Source organism: Capra hircus, chromosome 19, assembly GCF_001704415.2.
Source record: "Capra hircus breed San Clemente chromosome 19, ASM170441v1, whole genome shotgun sequence".
Taxonomy (NCBI): Eukaryota; Metazoa; Chordata; class Mammalia; order Artiodactyla; family Bovidae; genus Capra; species Capra hircus.
Genome location: NC_030826.1, coordinates 46,656,665 through 46,683,922, shown reverse-complemented (window position 1 = coordinate 46,683,922; position 27,258 = coordinate 46,656,665). Strand labels below are relative to the sequence as shown.

The 27,258-nt window shown below is 48.9% G+C and overlaps 1 protein-coding gene across 1 annotated transcript in view; it reads right to left on the bottom strand.

Annotated features, from left to right (window-relative positions):
* Positions 1-25,527, bottom strand: part of MRC2 (mannose receptor C type 2) — a 63,312-nt gene extending 37,785 nt beyond the window's left edge. The window contains exon 1 of the mRNA XM_018065315.1: positions 25,395-25,527. Within this exon, the coding sequence (XP_017920804.1) occupies positions 25,395-25,503 (109 nt within the window). The 5' untranslated portion in view covers positions 25,504-25,527. The remainder of the gene's footprint in view (positions 1-25,394) is intronic.

Genomic DNA, 27,258 nt, shown 5'->3' with positions numbered 1-27,258 from the left:
TTAGGTCATACCTGAATGGTCTAGTGGTTTTCCCTGCCTTCTTCAATTTAAGTCTGAATTTGGCAATAAGGAGCTCATGATCTGAGCCACAGTCAGCTCCCAGTCTTGTTTTTGCTGACTGTATAGAGCTTCTCCATCTTTGGCTGCAAAGAATACAATCAATCTGATTTTGGTGTTGACCATCTGGTGATGTCCATGTGTAGAGTCTTCTCTTGTGTTGTTGGAAGAGGGTGTTTGCTATGACCAGTGCATTCTATTGGCAAAACTCGATTAGTCATTGCCCTGCTTCATTCCGTATTCCAAGGCCAAATTTGCCTGTTACCCCAGGTGTTTCTTGACTTCCTACTTTTGCATTCCAGTCCCCTGTAATGAAAAGGACATCTTTTTGGGGTGTTAGTTCTTCATAGAACCGTTCAACTTCAGCTTCTTCAGCGTTACTGGTTGGGGCATAGACTTGGATTACTGTGATATTGAATGGTTTACCTTGGAAACGAACAGAGATCATTCTGTCGTTTTTGAGACTGCATCCAAGTACTGCATTTCAGACTCTTTTGTTGACCATGATGGCTACTCCACTTCTTCTAAGGGATTCCTGCCTGCAGTAGTAGATATAATGGTCGTCTGAGTTAAATTCACCCATTCTAGTCCGTTTTAGTTTGCCGATTCCTAGAATGTCGACATTCACTCTTGCCATCTCCCGTTTGACCACTTCCAATTTGCCTTGATTCACGGACCTAACATTCCAGGTTCCTATGCAATATTGCTCTTTACAGCATCGGACCTTGCTTCTATCACCAGTCACATCTACAACTGGGTATTGTTTTTGTTTTGGCTCCATCCCTTCATTCTTTCTGGAGTTATCTCTCCACTGATCTCCAGTAGCATACTGGGCACCTACCGACCTGGGGAGTTCCTCATTCAGTATCCTATCATTTCGCCTTTTCATACTGTTCATGGGGTTCTCAAGGCAAGAATACTGAAGTGGTTTGCCATTTCCTCCTCCAGTGGACCACATTCTGTCAGACCTCTCCACCATGACCCGCCTGTCTTGGGTGGCACCACAGGGCATGGCCTAGTTTCATTGAGTTAGACAAGGCTGTGGTCCTAGTGTGATTAGATTGACTAGTTTTCTGTGAGTATGGTTTCTGTGTGTCTGCCCCTTGATGCCCTCTTGCAACACCCAAGCAAAGGAGAAAAGGAAAGATATAAGCATCTGAATGCCAAGTTCCAAAGAATAGCAAGAAGAGATAAGAAAGCCTTCCTCAGGGATCAATGCAAAGAAATAGAGGAAAGCAACAGAATGGGAAAGACTAGAGATCTCTTCAAGAAAATTAGAGATACCAAGGGAACATTTCATGCAAACATGGGCTCGATATAGGACAGAAATGGTATGGACCTAACAGAAGCAGAAGATATTAAGAAGAGGTAGCAAGAATACACAGAAGAACTGTACAAAAAAGATCTTCACGACCCAGATAATCACAATGGTGTGATCATTCACCTAGAGCCAGACATCCTGGAATGTGAAGTCAAGTGGGCCTTAGAAAGCATCACTATGAACAAAGCTAGTAGACGTCATGGAATTCCAGTTGAGCTATTTCAAATCCTGAAAGATGATGCTGTGAAAGTGCTGCACTCAATATGCCAGCAAATTTGGAAAACTCAGCAGTGGCCACAGGACTGGAAAAAGTCTGTTTTCATTCCAATCCCAAAGAAAGGCAATGCCAAAGAATGCTCAAACTACCACACAATTGCACTCATCCCTCATGCTAGTAAAGTAATGCTTGAAATTCTCCAAGCCAAGCTTCAGCAATACGTGAACCGTGAACTTTCAGATGTTCAAGCTGGTTTTAGGAAAAGCAGAGGAACCAGAGATCAAATTGCCAACATCCGCTGGATCATGGAAAAAGCAAGAGAGTTCCAGAAAAACATCTATTTCTGCTTTAGTGACTATGCCAAAGCCTTTGACTGTGTGGATCACAATCAACTGTGGAAAATTCTGAAAGAGATGGGAATAACAGACCACCTGACTTGCCTCTTGAGAAACCTGTATGCAGGTCAGGAAGCAACAGTTAGGACTGGACATGGAACAACAGACTGGTTCCAAATAGGAAAAGGAGTACGTCAAGGCTGTATATTGTCACCCTGCTTATTTAACTTATATGCAGAGTACATCATGAGAAACGCTGGGCTGGAAGAGGCACAAGCTGGAATCAAGATTGCCGGGAGAAATATCAATAACCTCAGATATGCAGATGACACTACCCTTATGGCAGAAAGTGAAGAGGAACTAAAAAGCCTCTTGACGAAAGTGAAAGAGGAGAATGAAAAAGTTGGCTTAAAGCTCAACATTCAGAAAACGAAGATCACGGCATCTGGTCCCATCACTTCATGGGAAATAGATGGGGAAACAGTGGGAAGTGTCAGACTTTATTTTCGGGGGCTCCAAAATCACTGCAGATGGTGACTGCAGCCATGAAATTAAAAGATGCTTACTCCTTGGAAGAAAAATTATGATCAACCTAGATGACATATTCAAAAGCAGAGACATTACTTTGCCAACAAAGGTCTGTCTAGTCAAGGCTATGTTTTTCCAGTAGTCATGTATGGATGTGAGAGTTGGACTATAAAGAAAGCTGAGTGCTGAAGAATTGATGCTTTTGAACTGTGGTGTTGAAGAAGACTCTTGAGAGTCCCTTGGACTGCAAGGAGATCCAACCAATCCATTCGGAAGGAGATCAGCCCTGGGATTTCTTTGGAAAGAATGATGCTAAAGCTGAAACTCCAGTACTTTGGCCACCTCATGCAAAGAGTTGACTCATTGGAAAAGTCTCTGATGCTGGGAGGGACTGGGGGCAGGAGGAAAAGGGGATGACAGAGGATCAGATGGCTGGATGGCATCACCGATTCGATGGACATGAGTTTGAGTGAACTCCAGGAGTTGGTGATGGACAGGGAGGCCTGGCGTGCTGCGATTCATGGGGTCGCAAAGAGTCGGACACGACTGAGCGACTGAACTAAACTGAAGTGCCCCTTGGGGGCCCAGCTGTATCCCGGCCTCTCCATGTCCTGGGCATTTGCCTGGCACAGTCTGGCCTCATGGTAAGTGTTTGCTAAATTACAGAATGAATATGAACCAGAAAGTCTTAGTAGTCATCGTGTCAATCCCTTAGAATGTGGAAACAGAAACACAGAAAAGTTCAGTCATTTGTCCAGGAACATTCAAACAACTGGAACCATGGCATTTCCATTGAGATGACACTTTATGCAAGCTTTGAAGCGTATCAGCCAGTATTTGCTTATATAAGTTGAGCATACAGTTTACTGTCTCATATTGAGAATGAAAAGGGGAGGCAGTAATCATTATAGCACGACAACAAGCCTGAGTCACGGCTGTCCCAGGCAAACGACGACACATGTGGTCATCCAGCACTTAAGTAGAGACCACAAATAATGATATAAGTGACTGTTTACCATGTACTTGCTAGGTACCAGGCACTGGCTTCCCAGGCTTTCTTCTTAATCCTCACAGCACTGCTCAGAAGTAGGTAAAACTCTTCTCTCTATTTGACAGATAAGAAAACTGAGGTATTAAAGACCTCAGAGATCAATCCTCTTGATAACCCAGCTAGTAAGGGGCAGACCAGAGATGGGAGACCAGGGAGACTGGTCAGTTCCAGAGCTGAGCGCCAAAAGACTACTCCAGGCACTTTAAACTGATAACCCACAGGCAAATCACACACAGCCTTCACCGTAAGTGAAAGCAAAGTGAGCCAACATGGAAAACGGGAGAGATTTCACATAAAAATCTGAATCTTCAGCATCTCTCAGAAGCATTGGGAGGCCCGTCCATGTTGAGCCTGTGTACCTGCAGGGAGCCAGTTGCAGGTTCTGGGGTTCCTGCCCATCTGAGAGGGGCTCACCGGTTTGCCACAGTACCCCCCCCCACCCTTTGTGCACCCCCACCCCAACACTGAAGTGGAATGGGAATGGCCCCGTGTCATCACTTTTGAGCTACTGTTTTAAGGAGAGTGGAGAAACATTCTTCAATATTCCAGTCTCTATTAAAAATGACCAGAGGGTTGTACCTATTTCAAAACTGGAAAAAAAAAGGAAATGTGTTGGGAGAGGGGTACCTCCAAATTAGGCTCCACTGCCCCGCAACCACAATGTCCCTGCAACAGGCAGCATTCCTTTACCGAGATGTGTCTGAAACACACCAGAATATGATTCTGAGAAATCGTGACACGTTTCATGACAAGCTTTTGCTTTACTTACTGGCAGTCCCGTGACTTTCTGACATGGAAGTATTCAAGGAGGACTTGTTTGGTTCTCAAAGCAAGCCATGGCACTCTGTTTTAAAAAGCTGTGATGAGAAAAACAACCCTTTTGAGAAGCTGCCTCAGCCTTTTACAGCGTGACAAGCCTGCTCACACCGAGTCTAGATATTTAGATAAGGGCCTGTGTTAGGGATTCCTACCTTAAGTTCCTGCTTTGCTTTTGAGGGGTACCTTTTATTTTTAATTTTTCTATCTTATGGCTGTGCCACACCACGAAGAATGTGGGATCTAGTTCCCTGACCAGGGATGGAACCTGTGCCCCTTGCATTGGCAGCACAGAGTCTTAACCACTGGACCACCAGGGAAGTTCCAGGGGGCTGTTTTTAAAATAACCACTTAGAGTTGAGCCCTTGAGAAAACTGTGGCCTCCACCCACACCACGTTGTAAGTACTAGGTGCCTCCTACCTGCTCTCTGTCTTGCCCCCTGTGTCTGAGGGCTGCCCTTCCCTTGGCCCACTGGGCCACCAACCCCCTGCCCCTCAACCCTGTTTCTGGGATCAAAAAGCAACAAATTGTTGGTTTTTTCTTCCTCTGTGTTGGTTTACTGAAATTGTCCCTTCAGCCCCAGCAACCCCAGGGTTTTCACTTCCCCACAGTGGGAGTTCAGTGGATGTGGAAATACCTGCCAACCGACCCCAATCCACGTGAGTGGCTTGTGCCTCCTCTAACCTGCATATCCTTAATGAACATACCAGCTCCAGCTTCTCAACAAAGAAGTTAAATGAACTCAGAGTCTTTTTTGCTCGGGAATCTTCAAGATCTCCCTAAAACTGTATGCTAAAGAATAAACACTCACTGACCTCTGCAGTGACAGACCCATGGAAGCTTCCTTCCCCATACTGCCTCCAGAAGCCTGGAGAAGGGCTTAGAAGGGTGACTCTGGAATCTGGACCCACCCAGGTCCCAATCCCTTCTGGGGCCAGCTGCAAGCCTCACTGTGGGGAAGACACCAGTATCACCCATCCCATGAGTTTCGGGGAAGATTAAGCAAGAGGATGCATAAAGATGTTCGGTACCTTTAGCCCTTGGTAATGGAAGGCCATTACTGTTTTTTGACATTGAGGAGCCTCTGCCCCAGTGGGGGCCGTGAGCTCCAAAATCTGTTTGTTTCACAGCAGAGAGCCTGGGAACCAGGCCTCAGCAGACGCTGCAATCTGGATAAGAGGAAATGATAAGAATAAATAAAGCCAAGGACTCGAGTGCTTAAAGCTGCTCTTCAGAAGAATTAAAAGAAAAATAAATCCACTGTCCAGATGCAGAGTCCTCCCCAAGTTCCCATGGGTGGGTCCCTGGCAACTATTGTTTGTTTCTGACCTCTGAATTTGGGGGACCCTCCTCAGGTGCGCCTGCAAGGGAGATGCATGGAGAAGAAACTGTGAACGATGCGATGGGGGAAGAGGGGGGATTTCTGGGGAGGCTGAGGCAGCATGGGGTGGGCTGCTCTCCCCACCTCATTATGGTGCTGCAGAAATCAAATCCAAATGTAGCCGTAGAGGGAAAATGAGGTCACAAAATGCAGCTGGGAGTGTGGAAGGAGGTGGCGCAGGGCCCCCACTACTTGGCGTGGCAGCGGACAGTCTGCATGGGACCCTCGCTGGGGTTCAGACAGTCACATGGCGGTAGGGCTCCAAGGATGGGGGGGGAGGGACTTCCCTGGTGGTCCAGTGGCTAAGACTTTGAGCTCCCAATGCAGGGGGCCCAGGTTCTATCCCTGGTCAGGGAACTAGATCCCACATACCTCAACTAAAGATCCCCCATGCGGTAACTAAGACCCAGCACAGCCAAATAAATGAATAAATAAGTAAATCATTAAAAAAAAAAGAATGCGAGGAAAGAGTTGGGGCAGCACAGGCTGAGAATCTAGGAGTTATGGCTCTAATTCTGCTGCTGCTGCGCTAAGTCGCTTCAGTCGTGTCCGACTCTGTGCAACCCCATAGACGGCAGCCCACCAGGCTCCCCCGTCCTTGGGATTCTAGAGGCAAGAACACTGGAGTGGGTTGCCATTTCCTTTTCCAATGCATGAAAGTGAAAAGTGAAAGTGAAGTTGCTCAGTCGTCTCCGACTCTTAGCGACCCCATGGACTGCAGCCTACCAGGCTCCTCCGTCCATAGGATTTTCCAGGCAAGAGTACTGGAGTCGGGTGCCATCACCTTTTCCGCTGATTCTGCTATTACAATGTAAATGACCTGAGGGGATTTGGTTTTCTTACCTGTGGACTGAATTTAAAAACACCTTCCCTGCCTCTCCATAGGCTCCTGGGGAGACTTCCAGGGAGAGATATATGCAGATATTGACATGATTCTTTCAGGGTCTCTGCTGCTGCTGCTACTGCTGCTAAGTCGCTTCAGTCATGTCCGACTCTGTGCGACCCCATAGACGGCAGCCCACTAGGCTCCCCCGTCCCTGGGATTCTCCAGGCAAGAACACTGGAGTGGGTTGCCATTTCCTTCTCCACTAAATGGCTCCTGCAGAGCAGGAGCTGTGTCTTATCAACCCATCCCCTTGATTCAGGGCATACAACAGGTGGTCAATACATGTGTATTGCATGAGCTGGACAAGGGGAAGTGGAAAGGCAAGCTGCTCTGTGTCCCACAGGCAAAGGTTTAACATCCTCTGAATTTACATCCTCCTTTAACAGAAGATCTTGGACCAGTGGTTAAGAATCCACCTGCCAATGCAGGGGACACCGGTTTGATCCCTGGTCCAGGAAGATCCCACATGCTGCAGGGCAACTAAGCCCATGTGCCACAACTACTGATGCCCACGTGCCCTACAGCCTGTGCACCACGACAAGAGAAGCCACCGCAATGAGAAGCCGGTGCACCGCAGCTAGAGGGCGGCCCCCGCTCCCCGCAGCTAGAGGGCGGCCCCCGCTCCCCGCAACTAGAGAGAGCCCGAGTGCAGCAATGGAGACCCAGGGCAGCCAAAAATAAGCAAATAATAATAATAATTTTAAAAGATCACATGTGGACAATGAATAGAAGACAACAAGGGAATGAAATTATCTGTTGTGTGACAGCACTATTTCACCTGATCAGGGTAACAACATGTATGGCAGTCAACACTCAGGGAACACATTCCCGACCTCTTTTTTCTCATGGAAAGGTACGTAAGTGTCCTAGGAGTGTCTTTACACAGCTCTGAAAGTACAAGGAAACATGTTATTGTGAATTTTGGAATTGGGGCCTGATGGCAAAACAAGTATTCTTCTCTGTTGCCAGGAGGTGGGAATTATGCATAACTTTCTATTGTATTATTACAATGTTTTTAAAGTAAATAAAACTGAGGGAAGAGAGACAAGGTGGACATCTTAAGATCTTTGAAGGAACCAAACCTCTCTGCATTTCCCACAGAACCCGACTCGGTGCTCAGTGTTCGTGGAGTCTGACTTGCTTTGCCCTGGAAGCTACAAAGGGTTGTATACGTACACAAGACCACCATATGTACACACGTGAGCACCACTGTGGCAGCACCCAGACCTCCAGTGACACAACAGACTTCACCGACAGAGGAATGTCTGTGAGGGCCCTCCAAAGCCGTCTCCCTCCCCACCCTTTCGCTCCCTTTTTCTGATTCTGTCAGGATAATTTTAGGACCGTATTTTTAAGAGTACTCCTCCCACAACCGTCACATTTCCTCCCTCTCTGATATTAATTAAAAATCAACAGCACGGCTAAGAGAGCTCAGCCTCTGGTGTCTTCGCTGGGTTTGAATTCCTGCTCCTGAACTAGTCACTTGACCTCTTCATCCTTCAGTGCCCATACTCCTGTTCACTGCACAGGACAAGTACTGAGCACCTGGAATGTGCCAGGAGCTATGCTGGTGCTGCCCACTGGACGGCTGGCAGGACTCGCTGAGACGAGGGGCAGAATAACTGACCACCTCGCTGCCCCGCACAAGTGAGCACATGGTGGCAGTAGCCCTGGAGGCTAACCCTTCTGGAGAAGAAGGTCCAAAGTCTTCAAAAGTACAGACATTTGACCCAGAGTTCACTTGTTAGAAACTCAACTTGAAGAAATAATTAAGAATCTATGCAAATATGGATGGCTAATAAACACATGAAAAAATGTCCAACAGCATTTGTTATTAGAAAAACGCAAATCAAAACTACAATGAGGTATCACTTCATACTAGCCAGAATTATTGTTGTTCAGTCACTCAGTCATGTCCGACTCTGCAACTTCATGGGACTGCTGCACACCAGGCATCCCTGCCCTTCACCATCTCGCAGAATTTGCTCAAACCCATGTCCATTGAGTCAGTGATGCCATCCAACCATCTCATCCTGTCGGCCCCTTCTCCTCCTGCCCTCAGTCTTCCCCAGCATCAGAGCGTTTTTTCCCAGTGAGTCAACTCTTCGAATCAAGTGGCCAAAGTATTCGAGCTTCAGCTTCAGCATCAGTCCTTCCAATGAATATTCAGGATTGATTTCCTTTAGGACTGACTGGTTTAATCTCCTTGCAGTCCAAGGGATTCTCAAGAGTCTTCTCAAACACCATAGTTTGGAAGCATCAATTCTTTGGCTCTCAGCCTTCTTTATGGTCCAACACTCACATCCATACGTGACTACTGGAAAAACCATAGCTTTGACTAAACGGACCTTGTTGGCAAAGTAACATCTCTGCTTTTCAATATGCTGTCTAGGTTTACCATAGCTTTTCTTCCAAAGAGCAAGCGTCTTTTAATTTCATGGCTGCAGTCACCATCTGCAGTGATTTTGGAGCCCAAGAAAATAAAGTCTGTCACTGTTTCCATTGTTTCCCCATCTATTTGCTATTAAGTGATGGAACTGGATGCCATAATCTTAGCATTTTGAATGCTGAGTTTTAAGCCAGCTTTTCCACTTTCATCAAGAAGCTCTTTAGTTCCTCTTTGTTTTCTGCCGTAAGGGTGGTGTCATCTGCATCTGTGAGAATGGCCATCATCAAAAAATCTACAACCGATAAATGCTGGAGGGGATGTGAAGAAAAGTGAGCCCTCAGGCACTATTTGTGGGAATGTAAACTGATACAACCACTATGGAGAACAGTATGGAAATTTCTTTAAAAACTAGGGGGAAAAGCGACCATATAACCCAACAGTGCCACTACTGGATATATATCCTGAGAAAATCACAATTCAAAAGACGACACGTACCCCGTGTTCACAGAAGCACTATTTACAATAGCGAGGACTTGAAAGTCACCTAGATGTCCATCAGCAGATGAATGGACAAAGAAATGGTGGCACACATACACAGTGGAATATTACTCAGCCATAAAAAGTGAAATTTGAGTCAGTTCTAGTCAGGTGGATGAAACTAGAGCATATTAAACAAAGTGAAGTAAGTCAGAAAGAGGAAAACAAATGCGGTATACTAATGCATATACATGTAACCTAGAAAAATGTACTAATGAACCCATCTGCAGGACAGGAATCGAGATGCAGACACAGAGAAGAGACTTGACACAGCAGGGCAAGGAAGGTGCGATGAACTGAGAGACCAGGAGCACTGAAACATATACATTAGCATATGTAAATCAGATGGTCGGCGGGAATCTGCCGTGTGATGCAGGGAGCTCAACCCAGTGCTCTGCAAGAACCTGGACGGCGGGATGGGGTGGGGACGCAGAGGGAGGGGACATACGTATGCCTACAGCTGACTCATGGTGATGTATGGCAGAAACCAGCACTACACTCTAAAGCAACTGTCCTCCAATTAAAAAGAAATACATTTTAAAAGAGAATCTATGCAAATATTTTGCTACACAGCATTACTGATGACAATGACTGGGTGAAAATTAATGTCCAACAATACAGCATTGACAGAGCCAAATGAAATACATTCATGCAATGGGAGACCACACAGACAACACCAATCAACTTGCAGCAGTATTCTGACATGAACAGACGTTCACACGAACTGATTTTTAAAACTGGATGTATAATATGACCTTGTTTCTATTTACTTTTAAATCAAGTAAAGTCTGAAAAGACCTTTGTCCATGCTCTTTTATTAAACCTGGGAGTCCAAACCTCCAGGCGTGCTTGTTTACAGAGCAAGTGCCCAGCCCTACAGCGTGCGTGCATGCTAAGTCGCTTCACTCCTGACTCTCTGCGATCCTAGGATTGTAGCCCGCCAGGCTCCTCTGCCCATGGGATTCTCCAGGCGAGAATACGGAAGTGGATTGCTGTGCCATGCTCCAGGGGACCTTCTGGACCCAGGGATCGAACCCAAGTCTCTTCTGCTTTGGCAGGCAGGTTCTTTACCACGAGCGCCACCTGGAAAGCCCCAGCCCTACAGCCGGCCTACTGAATTAGAAGCTCAGAAAGGAATATCTGCATTGTAAATAAGACTCCCAGCTGATTCTGAGGCTCACCAGAATCTCAGAACCACCGTACATGCCTAAGTGTTAACAGTGGTTATTACTGACATATGGGATAGCTGGTGACTTTTATTTTCTTCTCTTTGTATTTTCCACAATTTACATGTTTGGAAATTAAAAAGAGATATGACCCGAATGTCTAACATGGGCTAGTTATGGTACATCTGTACAATGGAATCTTACACAGTCAATGGGAGCATTGGGTGGAAACACACTGACGACACATTGGCATACGAAAAAGTGTCACAAGCCAACACTGAAAACTTTACGTCAAGGGTTACAGAGAGAGAGGGGAGGAGAGGCGAGGAGACAGTCAGACAGCATAGTCTCTGAACTGTTAATAGTGGCTGTTTCTTTGCTGTGACATTTTCGGTAACCTGTCTTTTTTTGTAACTTTTTCAACTTTTGAATTGTGTACTATTTGTTTACAATCACCAAAATGTATTCTGATTCTGAAAAAATATATATCTAACACTGTCCTTCTCCAGCTTTATTCAAGTTTGCTAACTGAAGCTGCCCACAAGTTCAGATGAGCTGCTGAGGGTCTTGAGGGAGTGAGAGTCAGGGCAACAGAAAGGTGTCGGTGCATAAGAGGGTGAAGCCTTTCAATGAAGAAGAGAACCCCCAAGGGTTTTGTAAACTTTACTAAAAAAAAAACAAGTGTGTGCATGTGGGGGGAGGGATTAAAAAAAGATACACACACACATATATACACACACACTGTATATACTACATGGCTTATGGGGCTCTGTTTACTGGACCAGGGATTGAACTCAGGCCCTTGGCAACGAAAGCCTGGAGCCCTAACCACTGGACCACCAGAGAATTCCCCCCAAAATAAAAAATGTAAATGAACAACCAACAGGAGAAAGATATTTCTAACAAACACAGCAAGAAGTTCATGTAAGCCAATGAGAAAAATATAGAGATCCAGTCATTTTAAGCCCCTAAGACCTGAAGAGGTGAGATGATAAAGAATACGTCTGAACAGGCAGTTGATGAAGAAGAAATATACACATCTAATGAAGTTACAGAAAAATGTATAAAAGCATTTGAAAGCACTGGTAATACTGGTAATGTTATTTGCTGGATCCAATCCTTGGCTACATGGGTGTGTTCAGTCTGTGAAAAATCATGGAGCTGAACATTTATGGTGTTCACTTTCCTGTATTTATATAGGACACCAAGAATGAAAAACTTTAAGAGCAAAGCATGGAAAATACAAAATAAGAAATTGGGTGGGAGGAACAGGGTGAGAGAGAGGAGTTCATGAGTAAACGTAAGTATTGCAAAGTTCTCTCTCTGTCTTGCCTAATGTCCATTATATTAAAACGCATACTTGTTTACAAAAATAAAACAAGACCATGCAGGAAACCAAACAGACATAGACTCTGCCACTCACGAGATGCGTGATCCGGCTCACAGCCTTGCTGGCTCAATTCCCTTATCCACGAAATGGAGGAATGTGAGGATTAAAAATATGGGGCATGCCCAATTGCCTAATACTGACCCTGGCAGATTAGACGTGCTCAGTATTAACCTGGTTTCCATTCCTCTCATTTGTTACACATAAAGATTTCAAAAATGAGGAAGCCTTCCAAAAGCCCGTCCCTTGACTGGCACTTATCTGATATACACTCCAATCTTGTCCATAAGGACGATACTTAGTACATGTATTATTGAGTTTGCCTTCTCTCCGGCTGTCCCTTGTGTAAACACTCAGTTGATGAGCACTAACAACAAGGGGTTTGCATTTGAGGGTCTGTTAATGAAACAGCTCGAGGCTGATGCTGCACCCATCGTCCAGCTCTTGCTCCTGAGCATCCAGAGTGCGCCTTCAGGAACCCAGCTCAGAGGGTGACCCTCCTACACCGGCCTCCTTGCCGGCCAGTAGGTGAAGCCCAGCTCCAACTCATCATTAAAAACAAAAACAAAAACAAAAACAAAACCAAGACGGGCAAATGGGGAGTGGCTTGGGAAAACTAACCAAGGTCCCAGCCAGCTGGGTCTCAGTCCCAGGGGCCATCCACCCTGCACCCAGTGTCCACTCTTCCCTTCTGCAGCCAGGCGGCACCCCCTCTGCTGGACCCACCCGACAAGGCTCCCTTCAGCTCAGTTCAGTTCAGTTGCTCAATCGCCTCCGACTCTTTGCGACCCCATGGACTGCAGCATGCCAGGCCTCCCTGTCCATCACCAACTCCCGGAGTTCACTCAAACTCATGTCCATCGAGTCAGTGGTGCCATCCAGCTATCTCATCCTCTGTCATCCCCTTCTCCTTTGGCCTTCAATCTTTCCCAGCATCAGGGTCTTTTCAGTTCTTTGCATCAGGTGGCCTTAAAGTATTGGAGTTCCAGCTTCAACATCAGACCTTCCAATGAATATTCAGGACTGATTTCCTTTAGGATGGACTGGTTGTATCTCCTTGCAGTCCAAGGGACTCTCAAGGCTCCCTTAGCACTGGGAGATCTCCCCCTCCAAGGAGATTCTGGCCCCGTGGAATCACGTGCTGTGGGTGTGGCCCTGTTAGGAGTTGGGAATGGGCATGGGTGAGATGGGAATCTCTCAGTAGGACAGGGAGAAAGCTGTCCTTTGCCACCCCATTGCTGCCAATTATAGACATGCTAAAAGAAAAAAAATCACCTCTGTCAAATAATCAGTTCACAAGAGAGGACTTCCCAAGTGGATAATTATCTGCTCGTCAACGCAGGGGACACAAGTTCAGTCCCTGGTCTGGGAGGATTCTACCTGTCCCAGAGCAACTAAGCCCACGCAGGACATCTACTGAGCCCCAGCTCTAGGGTCCACAAGCCACGACGACGGAAGCCAGCGTTTCTAGAGCCTGTGCTCTGCAACAAGAGAAGCCACCATAATGCAAAGTCCAGGGACCACAACTAGAGAGAGCCAGTGCACAGAAACCAAGACCCAGCACAACCAAAAATAAGTAAATAACGATAAATACACAACAGAGCAGAATTGGACACCCATCAGTTCAGCTCAGTCACTCAGTCGCGTCCGACTCTTCGCGACCCCATGAATTGCAGCACGCCAGGCCTCCCTGTCCATCACCAACTCCCAGAATTCACTCAAACCCATGTCCATTGAGTCGGTGATGCCATCCAGCCATCTCATCCTCTGTCATCCCCTTCTCCTCCTGCCCCCAATCCCTCCCAGCATCAGAGTCTTTTCTAATGAGTCAACTCTTCACATGAGGTGGCCAAAGTACTGGAGTTTCAGCTTTAGCATCAGTCGTTCCAATGAACACCCAGGGCTGATGTCCTTCAGAATGGACTGGTTGGATCTCCTTGCAGTCCAAGGGACTCTCAAGAGTCTTCTTCAACACCACAGTTCAAAAGCATCAATTCTTTGGTGCTCAGCTTTGTTACAGTCCAACTCTCATATCCATACGTGACCACTGGAAAAACCATAGCCTTGACTAGACAGACCTTTGTTGGCAAAGTAATGTCTCTGCTTTTGAATATGCTGTCTAGGTTGGTCATAACTTTCCTTACAAGGAGTAAGTGACTTTTAATTTCATGGTTTCAGTCACCATCTGCAGTGATTTTGGAGCCCCCCAAAATGAAGTGGCTAAGAGTCGGACACGACTGAGCGACTTCCCTTTCACTTTTCACTTTCATGCACTGGAGAAGGAAATGGCAACCCACTCCAGTGTTCTTGCCTGGAGAATCCCAAGGACGGGGGAGCCTGGTGGGCTTCCGTCTATGGGGTCACACAGAGTCGGACACGACTGAAGCGACTTAGCAGCAGCAGCAAAAATGAAGTCTGACACTGTTTCCACTGTTTCCCCATCTATTTCCCATGAAGTGATGGGACCAGATGCCAGGATCTTAGTTTTCTGACACATATGACTTCTGCTAAATTTTGGTGTGATCTTTACCAATTTTATCTTGCCTACTTACTTCAAATACAAGTTATGTTCATTTATTGATATATACTACTGTGACTCAGAGGTTAAAGCGTCTGCCTCTAATGCAGGAGACCCGGGTTCGATCCCTGGGTCGGGAAGATCCCGTGGAGAAGAAAATGGCAACCCACTCCAGTATTCTTGCCTGGAGAATCCCACGGACTGAGGATCCTGGTGGGCTGCAGTTCATGGGGTCACAAAGAGTCGGACACGACTGAGTGAATTTACTTACTTACTTACTTACACTCCCAAACAAATGCTTCTGAGTCTTGATTTGCACTTAACATTTTAGAAAAAGGACTGTAATGTGTCTTTTAATTTTGTAAAAACCATTTTAATGGCTATATGCTATTCCATGACAGCATACATTTCATTTATTCATTCTCTAGCTATTACTGGTCTTCAATTTGTAAGCAGATTCTCCTCAATTATAAATAATATTATATTGAACGTATTGTTACATCACTCTTTGTTGGTACTCTGATGGTACTCTGAGAAGGGTATCTCTTTTTTTATTGCTAGTGATTTAAAACATTTTCCAAAGCATATTGGACGTCAGTATTTCTTCTTGGTGAACTCTGTTCCCAGCCTTTATTGGCTTATCTTAAATGCCTTAAAACTAGTGGAGGAACTTCCCTGGTGGTCCAGCAGCTAAGAATCCACTTGGCAATGCAGGGGACATGGGTTCAATCCCTGGTCCAGGAACTAAAATCCCACATACTAAAGGGGCAACTAAGCCCTTGCATCACTCTAGAGTCCATGCTCCGCAATGAAGACCCAGTATAGCCAAAATCAATAAATTCAATAATAATTAGAAAAAAACTAGTGGAGGTTCCGGTATTTTTCTCATTGGTTTATAGGAGCTTCTTGCCATAAATGTTCTAGATATCTCCCGTTTTTCTTCTAAATGTTATCTGGGACACCCTCTGGTCACAACTGCTCCCACTAGGGGTAAGCGCTGTCTGACTGCCAGCAGCAGCACAGGTCAGCGTCGCCCTCTTTTTTGTACTTCACACACATGGGATCATATGGCACGAATGCCTTGCATGTGGTTCAACAGTTTTGTGAGCTTCATCCACACTGTCGCATGTGTCGTGGGCTGTTCATTCTCAGTGCTGTGTGCTACTGACCTGTGTGGAGCCACCACAACCTAACTGTTCCATTGTTGATGGGCGTTTGGGTAGTTTTCAGTTTGGGGCTACTAAGAATAGTGCTGCTAGGAGCAACTTTGCTTTTTAAAGAATATCGTTTAGTTTCTTAAATTATCGACCAAATAAAAAGAGAAAAGGTACCTTTTTAGTGGAGAAATCTGGTAGACACCACCTGAACCAAGTGATCAAAGTCAGCAAGACCAATAAGGGAACCAACTAACTTAACGTGACACAGTGGAAAGAACACACTTGCGTCCCACACCTGTGGTTTTCCTCCCAAAAATGTTTAGCATGAATTTAATGATTAAACAATCAGATAAAATGACTGCTAACATTCTAGCAAACGACTGGCCAGAAGTCATCAAAAATGGAATGTCATAGGGACTTCCCTAGCGGTCCAGTGGCTAAGACTCCAAGCTCCCAATGTAGTGGGCCTGGGTTCAATCCCTGATCGAGGAACTAGATCCCACATGCCACAGTGAAGATCGAAGGTCCCATGTGCCACAACTAAGGCCTGGCACAGCCAAATGAATAAATATGCAAGGTCATAAAAGAAAAAAAGACCAACTATTTTAGATTAAAAGAGACTGAGAGACATGACATCAAATTGAGTCCTGGACTTAAATAACAGCTGATACAGGGGGACAATGGAGAAATTCAAACACAAACTGCGTATTGGAAAAAAAGAGCTGTTGCATCTGTTATCTTTCTTGGATGTGATTATGGTTTTATAGAATGTCTTTGTTTTTAGTTGATATATGGTGAAATACTGATGTGAAATGTCATGTCTACAACTAACGCAAAGCTTCAGCACACACACAGAATGAGGTAAAGCAAATGTGGCCAAATGTTAACCATTGGTGCTTCCAGGTGGAGAGTATATGAATGCTCACTGTATTTTCCCGTCAACTCTTCTAGCTGTTTGAGACTGACTGTAATACCAACGTAGTCCTCTGAGTTTTTTTCCGCACTCAGCATTTGTCTCTAAGAATCACTCATGTTGATGCAGGCATTGAGGTCTGTCAGTCTGCTGCTGCTGCTGCTGCTGCTAAGTCGCTTCAATCGTGTCTGACTCTGGGCGAACCCAGAGACGGCAGCCCACCAGGCTCCCCCGTCCCTGGGATGCTCCAGGCAAGAACACTGGAGTGGGTTGCCATTTCCTTCTCCAATGCATGAAAGTGAAAAGTGAAAGTGAAGTCGCTCAGCCGTGTCTGACCCTCAGCGACCCCATGGACTGCAGCCCACCAAGCTCCTCTTGTCCATGGGATTTTCCAGGCAAGAACACTGGAGTGGGTGCCATTGTCAGTTCACTACTGCATTATATTTCGTTGTGTGCTTATACTCTATAATTATCCATATTTCTTTCAAGGTGCATTTTTGGTTTTGCTTTGGCTATGGTAAAACAGTGCTCCTAAACCACTCTTATCTCCTCAGATCCTCAGAAATGAGGTTAAGCATCTGTAAAGTTAGGAAATCCTTTCCTTGGGGACCAAGACTGACTACAAGGCTGTTTCCTGTTGAATTCCTACTTGACCAGGCTGCTCTGACTCAGGGCTGTTCTCTTTGTGGTCAAAAAGGTTCCTGACCCTGTGTCTGAGATTTCTGAGCAGTCTATTGCTTCCATCTTTCTTCTAAAAAACTTAAAATTGCACCCAAAACTGAAATCAGTGCATGTTTGCTTCTGGAACATTGCTCTCTGCTGGGGGTGGGGTGTTGCTCTTAAAATGTAAGCTTCAGGAAGGCAGAAGCCATGCCTGGTTTGTTCACCATCAAATACTACACGTAGCACATTGTCAGTGCTCAGGAAAACAAAAACAAAACAGTTAGCCGAATGAATGAGAAACTGCTTGTCCGGGATCAGGCATGTACCTTCATTTAATTACTACCAGAGTAATTACAAATTATTTTGCAAGCTTGTTTTATGGTCATGAGAAGTTTCCTTCTTAGATATATTTCCACATACTGGCATTGGTTCTATGTTTGTTGTTTAGAACTACGTAAGTTGTCCATTGTGTTGATATCTTGGTTTGATTAGCTATGCTTTTGCTATCAGGCTTCTAGATGGTTTCCAATTTGTTTTGCTACTACAAATAGTCCTTCTATGAACGTTTTCTTTTTCCTTTTTGAGGTTAATGACTTATAAATTCCCCAAGCGGAATTATGAGGTCAAAGGATGTGAAGTCTTACTTATCTAGTTTCTTACATCTTGTCTGAAAGACTGAATCCAGAAAAACTGAACTAATTTACATGCCCCAGTCATACAGACGGAGAAGGCGATGGCACCCCCCTCCAGTACTCTTGCCTGGAAAATCCCATGGGCAAAGGAGCCTGGTGGGCTGCAGTCCACGGGGTCACGAAGAGTCGGACACGACTGAGCGACTTCACTTTCACTTTCATGCATTGGAGAAGGAAATGGCAACCCACTCCAGTGTTCTTGCCTGGAGCATCCCAGGGATGGCGGAGCCTGGTGGGCTGCTGTCCTTGGGGTTGCACAGAGTCAGACACGACTGAAGAGACTTGGCGGCGGCAGCAGCAGCAGCAGCAGCAGCAGGCATACAGATGAGTTTCCTCACAGATCTGCCATGATTAGGTTTTCTGTTTTCACTAGCTTAATTATGTATTTTTGAAAGTTAATTTCTAGTGATCTTTGCACTTTCTACATGACAAACTTGCTGGCTGAATTTTCTCAGCTGCAATCAGCTAGAAATTGGAACTAAAATTTTAAAATTATAATCCAGTTGTCCCATACTATTTACAAGTACAGATTCCTTTTCATATCAGGGTGTTGTTTCTGGCATGTCTCACATTAGTTCTTGTAACAGTCTAGGTCTATGTTTGAAATTTACTCCAGTCTACTGGACTCTTTTTCTGTTTAATTCAATGCCATGTTTCTCACGACTGTGACATCACCTAAAACTCTGGAAGGGCAACTCTCTTCATTGCCTTTATACTACTACAAACAAAATTCTCATCACAGGAATAAATTTACAATCATGGGAGGTGATGGACAGTATGATAACTAAACTTATGTGGAGATCATTTTCCAATATGTGTGTACTAAGTTGCTCAGTGTGTCCAGCTCTTTGCAATCCCATGGACTGTAGCCCAGCCAGGCTCCTCTGTCCACGGAATTTTCCAGGCAAGAATACCGGAGGGGGTTGCCATTTCCTACTCCAGGAGATCTTCTCCACCCAGGGATGGAGCCCACATCTCTGAGTCTCTTGTATTAGCAGGCGGATTATTTATCACTGCATCACCTGGGAAGCCCCACTTTGCAATACACACAAACATCAAATCATTATGTGTACACCTCAAATTTAATGCAATGTTATATGTCAATTACACTCAATAAAACCTGTGAGGGGAGCTCTTTGGAACACCTGTCCGCTTTGTTTGATTCAATTAATATTTACTAAAGGATACCGTGTCCAAGGTTGGAGGCTGTGCTACGTTGACAAAGCCTTGCCCCGGAGGTTCCAGTCGGCGAAGAGAGGGGAAGGATCCACCTGGAGGGCGGCAGCGATGAATTGAGAAAGGAGGCGGAAGAAACGCTTCTTCTAGAAGGCTAAAGCTGCGGGTCAGAGCGGGGACTGGGAGCCACACCTGCGGAGACACGCCCTCCTCGCGGGGCGAGAGAAGCAGAGGCTTCACAGGCAGGACTCAGGGCATCGGAACGCGACTTGCTCAAGGGTTTGAAGAGGAAGGCTAGAACCTGACCGTGGAAGGCCTCAAATTCTCAGTTCAGAAAGTTGAGACTGGCGATAAAAGCAGCCCTTTTGAATCATGAGTCTGGCAACGATGTGGACTCTGGACTGAGGCTGGAAGCCAGGAGGCGGAGACCCCGGATGCAAACCGCATCGCAGAGGCCAGAGCTAGAGAGAACTTCCCAAACAGTGCCCGTCAACAGGGAAGCAGCAAAAAACCCCCAAAAGACAGTACATCCTTCCAATGGACTACTGAGCACCGTTAAGAATGACACCGCTCTGAAGCCTGTCATGGAAAGGCCACGAATATTACAAAATAAAATTTAATGTACTGTACAGCATAAAACGTGGTCCTGTTTGTGTAAAAGGAGTATTTGTATGTGTGTATATGCATAAAAAAGGGAAGATCACCCCAACTACTGGCAGCGACTACTGTTAGGCTGCGGGTCAAGGGAAGTGAGGACCTCAAATCGTTAAAACTTTACCCCTGTATGGCTATTTTCCACACAGCATGTATTATAAAACAGGCTCTCAGCAGCACGTATGCTACAAGGTGAGGCCAGCAGGGGCACGGGATTTAGTAATTAGGACGCCTAATTACTAGAACCCCTGGGAGGCAGCTTCTTAGGAGGAAGGCTAGATGAGGTGGGATGACCATTGGCTGAAAGGGCAGAGTCCCAGGAACTCCGCTCCAAGGGAAGTTCAGCTGAAGAAGCTTCATTATAAAGAGAAGCAGCAGGAGGGGGAGTAAACTGAGGGGCTTAAGGGGTAAAGACAACTGAGGATGGGTATTTTTTTTTCTCTAGGATTTAAATTTACTTTCAGAAAAAGTATGGTTACTTTTAGGCACTTAACGGTAGTTAGCAAAGTGTCACCAAGCAAAAATGGATAATCAAAGACCTACTTTGATTAAAAAAGTGGCTGCAGTTATTTAGAACTTTGTTGAGGATTTTCATGTTTTCTCCCTCCATAATAAAAAATAGCACTAATTTAATATTATTTGCTAAGACGTGACTGTCCAGCATTGTTCCATGTATTTCATACATCTGTTATGTCATTTCTTACGACACCCCTATGAGGGACTATTATTTTTACAGATGAAGAAACAGGAGCCTCTGCCCGAGTTCACACAGCTGTGCTGATTTACATCTAAGAGGAAGCCGGGGCGGGGCGCTCCCAGCCACCCTCCTCCTGCCTCAGTCTACCCTGGGGTGAGCTGTGTCTGCCCCCCATTCCACACACTTTCTGAGGATGTTAAGAGAGGCTGGGCAACGGGCTTCCTGTTTTACCCTGTAGGAGCTCCAAGCCCACTACAGCAGCTTCTGTGTCCTTCTAGAGATGATCCCCCCAAAAAAGGCCACCCCTCCATTCTGGCGTTTATCCCTGTGTTCGCCCTCTGTGAGCTTGTCTCCTTAGCCCAGGCGAGCCCAAGAGGCAGTGACCAGGACCCCTCGGGGTCCTTCTGAGAATCCTGAGTCTTGAAGGAAGGGCAGTGGTAGTCAGGCCAGAAGACAGGGAGGGCATGCCAGGCAGAGGGAAGGGTGTGTGCAAAGGCCTGACGATGGCAGGGGGAATGCGTGGAGGGCTGAGAAGAAGCTGAGGGTTCCTAGCCACCATCCAGCAACACAACCAGGGCTTTTTTAGGGTGGGGAACTCAAGTTGGGGGAGGGCAGAGCTGAGGAGAGGTAGAGAGCATAGGCCCAGCCAGGCAGGATGGGAGGGGTATACATGGTCAAGGCGACAGAGGATCTAAAGAGGGGGAAGGGCAGGAAGGCACCTAACTAACCACTGGAGTTCCACGTGGGGCCGCGGGTGGGGGCCCGGCCTAGCCTGTCCTCCGAGGAGCTGGAGCTGGCTGATACCACCGCGCAGCCTTCATCCCGCCTGTTGACAACACAGCTCCTGCTGAGGAGTAACTGGGATCTGCAGGGCCCAGGGTGAGGTCCAAGAGCTGCGTCACCGCTCGATGGCCCACCCCACCCAGATTTATAGGATCCAGTTATGGGAAAGTAGCCGTCCCCCCCATCTCATAATGGACTAAACAGGAAGGATACTTCCTGTTGGCAATGCTAAGGCCCTCCAAGCCCAGGGACCCCCACTGGGGGTGCAGGGGAGGTGGGCTCACAAGAACAGGCGGAGGTCATTCCTGCTTGCAGCACCGCCCAGGCTCAGTAAACATCCTCTGACAGACTGGCTGAATGAACATGAACCCCTGACCTCGGCGTAGTGGGGCTCTTGCTCCACTGGATCCCTTCAGTCCCTCGGGAGCAGGCACCTCAGACCCCTGAGGACACCGAGGGGGGCTCGGACCTGAGTCTGGGGTCCCCAGGACGCGGGGAGAGACCAGCGCCCGGACAGCTGGGGGGTAACAGAGGATGCCCACCACCCCTTCCTGGGACTCTCCTCTGGAGGACATGTGGAGAGGACGTTCCAGAGGACTTGGAGCTCTGGCGGGGGGTACCCTCTACCATAGAATTTTCCAGCCTTTCCTAACATATCTATTTCACAGTGTTAATCTTAACAGATTCTCAGCAAGGTCTGGTAGTGAAGTGCTCAGGCTGGGCAGCCACACCTGGGTTCGAATCTCTTTCACCACGTTCTATCGGCGTTGAGGTAGGGTCTTGTGCAAACAACCTAACACCTTTCAGCTGTTGACAGCCAACGTGTGCGAGGTTATGAGACTTGGAGGAACCCTTGCCCGAACAGCATGCGTGCAGCACCGCACCCAACACTTGAAGAATGGTAGCCACAGTGATACCACTTCACCCTGCTGATGGGCGCAATGGGGCTCCTATTCAATGCTGAAATTACTGGTGAATCCAAGTGAATGCCCTTCTGAGAACTTCATGTGGCTTCTGAAATCCTCTCATCGGCCCAAATCAACCACACCCTGCAGGCCTCAGAAAGCTGAGATTTCTCTCCTGTGTGCAGTGGGGACCAAGACCCTGGCCGCCGCCTCCTCCTCTGCCTACGCCTTTGCCTTGTTCACGTCACCCCAGGGGAGGGCCGGATCTCAGCACTAACCACAGCTCAGCTGGGCACTGTCTCAGCCCTGGCAGCTCACAGAAGGTGAGTGGTCGGGGGAGCAAGAAAGTCAAGGAAGACTGACTTTTGTAGGTGGATGGGTGGCTGTGGGCAGTAAGAAGGCTCTGAACTCCATGACTCACCAGGACCTGGGCCGGAAGAGCAGGCGACCTGTCTTGCTGACTCCGGCAGTAGCAGCAAGTACCTGATGCCTTTCCAAAGGAATGCCTCCCTCCCTGTCCTTTAGACAGCAGAGTCTGTCCCCATAGAAAGATTTCCCAAGGTCTCCTCGCTCCTCCACCGGGATACCTGATCCCCGGGGCTCCCAGCAGCCCTCTTTCTAATCCGCACCTCATTCCTCTGCTCAGAAACTCCCAAGGGTTCTCCAGGGCTCCCCACCGCCAGCCAGCAAGTCGCTTCCCCACTCTGGCCTCTTGGAAACCTGGCCAGTTTCCTCTTCAGTCGAGCTTCTCCCCCACCCTACTCAGGATCTCTCCACCCCAGCCCGGCCAGCTTCCACAGCCACTCTAGCACAGCCCAGCCTGCATTCCCAGTCTCCCTGCTCTGCTCTCTTCCCTGCCTCCCTCCTGGGGGCCTTGGTGACCACTTGCCTCACAGTTTCTTCTGCCACCAACAAAATTTTCTTTCTCTGAGGATGCAACTTAAACTCCTCTGTACCTTCCTCCCTCCCCAAGTATTTGGCTCAGCACTGAGCAGTAAAAGAGACAAAAATGCATCAGTACTGCAATTAACAGAGAGTCTTCCAGCCACAAGCTGTGTGGGTACTCCTCTGGGTACTCCACAAGGGATGGTGGAGAAAAGATGGATTCTACCATCCCACACCAAGGGGCTCTGTGGTGTCCCATCCTTTCCCCTCCTGGTGGTCAGGAAGCACTCTGCCCCCAGGATAAGTTTCACCCAGCAGCGCTGGCCTGCCAAACCAAATCCTATCTCCCACAAGCATTTCCTGGGGCTATTTGGATCCCGGTGCTGGTAAATTCTTCCCAGGGACCACCTAATTCGTCAGGTAGAGGGGGATGGAGAAGGAATTTGGCGCAAGAGTATTCTGGGCAGAGGGAACACAGCAGGGAAGGCCCTGCAACATCGTGCTCAACTGCTGTTCTGGGGACCAGGCCATCCCCACCCCATGTCCTCTCCATCCACCCCTGCTCACACCTAAGCTTCTTCGAGAGTGAGCAATGCAGTGCCACTGGGGACAGGCCCCTCCAAGGCTACGGGGGCTTCAAACCCACGGACACAGCCTGAGGAAGGGCAAAGGGGGGCCAGGAGGAGACCCAGAGGCAGAGGGCCACTCCAGGCGGTTCCCCTGACCCAGCCTCTCCCCAGGCATTTCCAGCTCACTCTGTCAAAGGCGCCACAGGGGAAAAGGCTGAGTCAGCACTCTGGCCACAACCCTCCCAGAGCCTGCCTGGCTTTACAATGGGCTCTGGGGCTCTGGGAATGGCTCCTCCACCCCTCCCACCCGGCCTGCCTTCACAGGGGGCGAAATTGCAGGCAGGAGAGCAGTAAGGCAAGGCAGGGGGCAGCCTGGGTGCCTTGACCTGCAGTGGGTGGGGAGTTACTGCCTGGATTCTGTTTGTCTGATATTCAGTTCCAGGTGGGTCTGGAATTCAGCAGGCGGGGTCTGCTCAGCATGAATATGCGTCATCCAGGCCCCCACCTCACGCAGTGGCTGGGCACAATCTGGGCAGATATGTGTCTCGGTCCCCTAAGGGTGGGCAGGCAAACTCAGCAAGCACTGGCCTTGGCTAGAGGTCCCAGATCCTCCAGGGGGCTGTCTGGGCTGTGCACAAAACTACACACGCTGCGCTGATTGTCCCCTTTCACTGAGCCTCATCCCTAAATTAAACATAAAACAAGACCAAGCCTTTTCCACAGGCCCAGCACCTGGGTTGTAACAACCAAACTCCGGGGCAGTTCCAGCTCTGACTCCTGCATACCACCGTCCCCCACTCACCCTTCGCAAGCAGATCTTCCCCCTTCCCCCTGGGATTACCGCTGAGGGGGTCTGTCTGTCCCCACACTTCACTGTCACCCTTTGAAAGAGCAGCAGGAAGACACAGCTCTGGGTTTTTGTTTTCTGCTGGTCGGGTTTGTGCATCGTTAGCAGCTCTTTGGCCATCCAAGATCTGTCCACTCTGGAGGGGTGCCAGTTGGGTCAGAGCCGCCCACACAACACTCTCTTCACTACACACACACAAACACACACACCCTTGCCGAAGCCTGCTACGTCCTTCTGATGACACAAAACTGCCCCACAGAGCTCCGTTCAATTGATGCGGATGCCGCCTGCCACGGGCTGTCCTTTGAAGACCAAGTGTGGAAAAGAAAATACCAACACCCCCGAGGTGCCAGGAAGGGCAACCAAGCCCTCACGAATAATTCAAAAACAACAATAACGCTTTGGTCCCGAAGCAAAGCAAGGAGCCCGGCCTGGAGTCTCCGCTGGTTTCCCCGGACGCGCCCTGCAGGTCCCCGGGCCCAGCGCAGGGCAGGCGCCGGGTGGTCCTAGAGGGCGGGCGCGGGGGTCCTCCCGGGGCCCGCCCTCTTCCTCCGAGGCGGCTCGAGACCCCCGGGCTCCCCTCCCCCGCCGCCCGCCACATCTGGTTCCACTCAGGTCCTCCCCCACCTCCAGGCGCGCTCCTCCTCCCTCACCCCTGTCCTCCCCCCCCCCCACCCCTCGCCCCGCTTTCAGAAAAGCGGAGACGATTTTTTAAAACCCAGTCACACACATATACACACACACACACGCACACACGTCCTGCAAAGGCGGGGGAAAAAAAGGAGGGAAAAGTGGAGTGAGGCCCGCTCCCCGGCGCTCCCCCCGCCCGGCCCTCGAAGTTGACCAAGTTGGAAGCGCCTTACCCGGGAGGGCGGCGGCGGCGGGGCGGCCGAGGTGCAGACCCCCGAAGAGCAAGGCGCAGCGCAGCAGGTGATGAGGCCAGGGCGCGAGGATCGGCCGGCCGGGCCCCATGCCCGCGGCGTGGCGCTCGGGGGATGCGGGGACCGAGGGAGCGCGGGCGCGGCGCGCGATGGCTGCAGGGGTGCTGGGCTGTGGTGACCGCCCGCGAGGGGCTCGCGTCTTCCTCCGGGTCGGGACGAAGTGATGCCTCCCGGGGAGAGGAGGGGAGGAGGAGGAGGGAAGGAGGCAGGCCGGGCGGAGGGAGGGCGGAGGGAGGAGCGCAGACCCGGGGAGGAGGGTTGGAGGGGCAGCGGGGAAGGGAAGCGGGCAGCGTGGGAGGGGAAGGGGAGGAAGAGCGGGCGGGCGCGGGGCCCGGGAGGGAGAAGGGGAAGCGGGAGAGGAGGATCCGTGGGGTCGAAGAGGACCCCGGCGTGCACTTTTTCTCTCGCTCTCCGCTTCCCTCTCTCCCCGCCTCGCCTTCCCTCGCTTCTCGGTCCGGGCTTGGAGCCCCAGACGCTGCGTCACAACTCCCCGGCTGGCTGTGCAAAACTTTCCGCAAACTTCACCGCGTGGCGGGGCGGGGGCGCGCGGCTGACCCAGCCGGCCAGACCCGGGCCGCTGGCGCCCCCTGCGTCCCGCCTCTTTCTGCCAGCGTCTCCAGCCGCCGCTACCTCCACGCGGAGCAGGACCCCTCCCCCGGCCGGGTGGGGAAGGGGCGGAGCCCAGGGCTCAGCCACCCGGGCAAAGATGGGGGAGGGGGAGGCAGGGCCCCCGTGCCTGGTGCGGAGCGCCAACGTTTGCAAGTCTTGTTTTAGCATTTGCGTGAACCCCGTGTCAGCGTCCCTGTCGCAGAGGGGTGTCGTGATTTTGCTAGATGGGGGCAGTATCCAGAAAGCCAGGGAGAATCTGTCCCTGGACGTCCCAGAAGACAGCATCACTCTCACCAGCAACCGGACTGCTGGCGGATCTCAGAGGATCAAATGGAAATTTCAGAAGACAAGCCACAGTTATTCCGTATTATGCAACAGGTCACCGCAGCGCAGAGCACTGGACTGAGAGGGTGTTAGAGAGTCCAGGCCCACGTCCATCTCTCCTTTCCCGAGCGACCTTAGAAAAGTTACTTGGGACGTCTGGGCTCAAAGCTGAACGGAGACATTTAGACCCTAATGCAAAGAAGATTCACGTTCTGCCACCACGAGTAATCAAATAAAAACACTATGAAACGGTAATATAAATTTTATTGTTTCCTGTGCTGTCCACCTCAGTGCTGTTTTTGGAAATAACAAATTCAATGTTGTTTTCTCCTTTTTTACTACCCTTGCCTTGGGTAAATCTTTCCCCATCGCTGCAAGGAGGGTATGGGGCCGGAGGTGCTCACTTGGTGCTTTCCATCTCTGCTGGGCTGATTCTTACCAAGTATCAATCCAGAGGCTGCAGGATGCCAAAGTGAGCCCCCATAAAATCCCCTAGAGTCCCCTAGAATGAGTCCCACTATCCACCCTTTGGCCCTAAAAAATGGTTAGCAGTCAGGCCAGCAAAGTCCCTGGCACCCCACAGCTAGCTGCCTGACAGAGCTAAGTTCCTGCTGGTGACTTCCTTCACTGGGATCCCAGAGTTCTGACCACACTGAGCTGCCTCAGAAACCATTCGCTTGGCCTCCCCTTTCTCACATTATTTTCAAGGAGGTTCAGAATCCGCCAGCTTTGACGAAGCTGCCCTCTCTCTGTTCCTGTCTGAGCAGCCAAAACACCGGCGTCTATCTGCTTGCCTATCCCTAGATGTGCCAGCCACAGTTCTCACCAGGGAGCCCCCTGGCCTCTGGAAGGG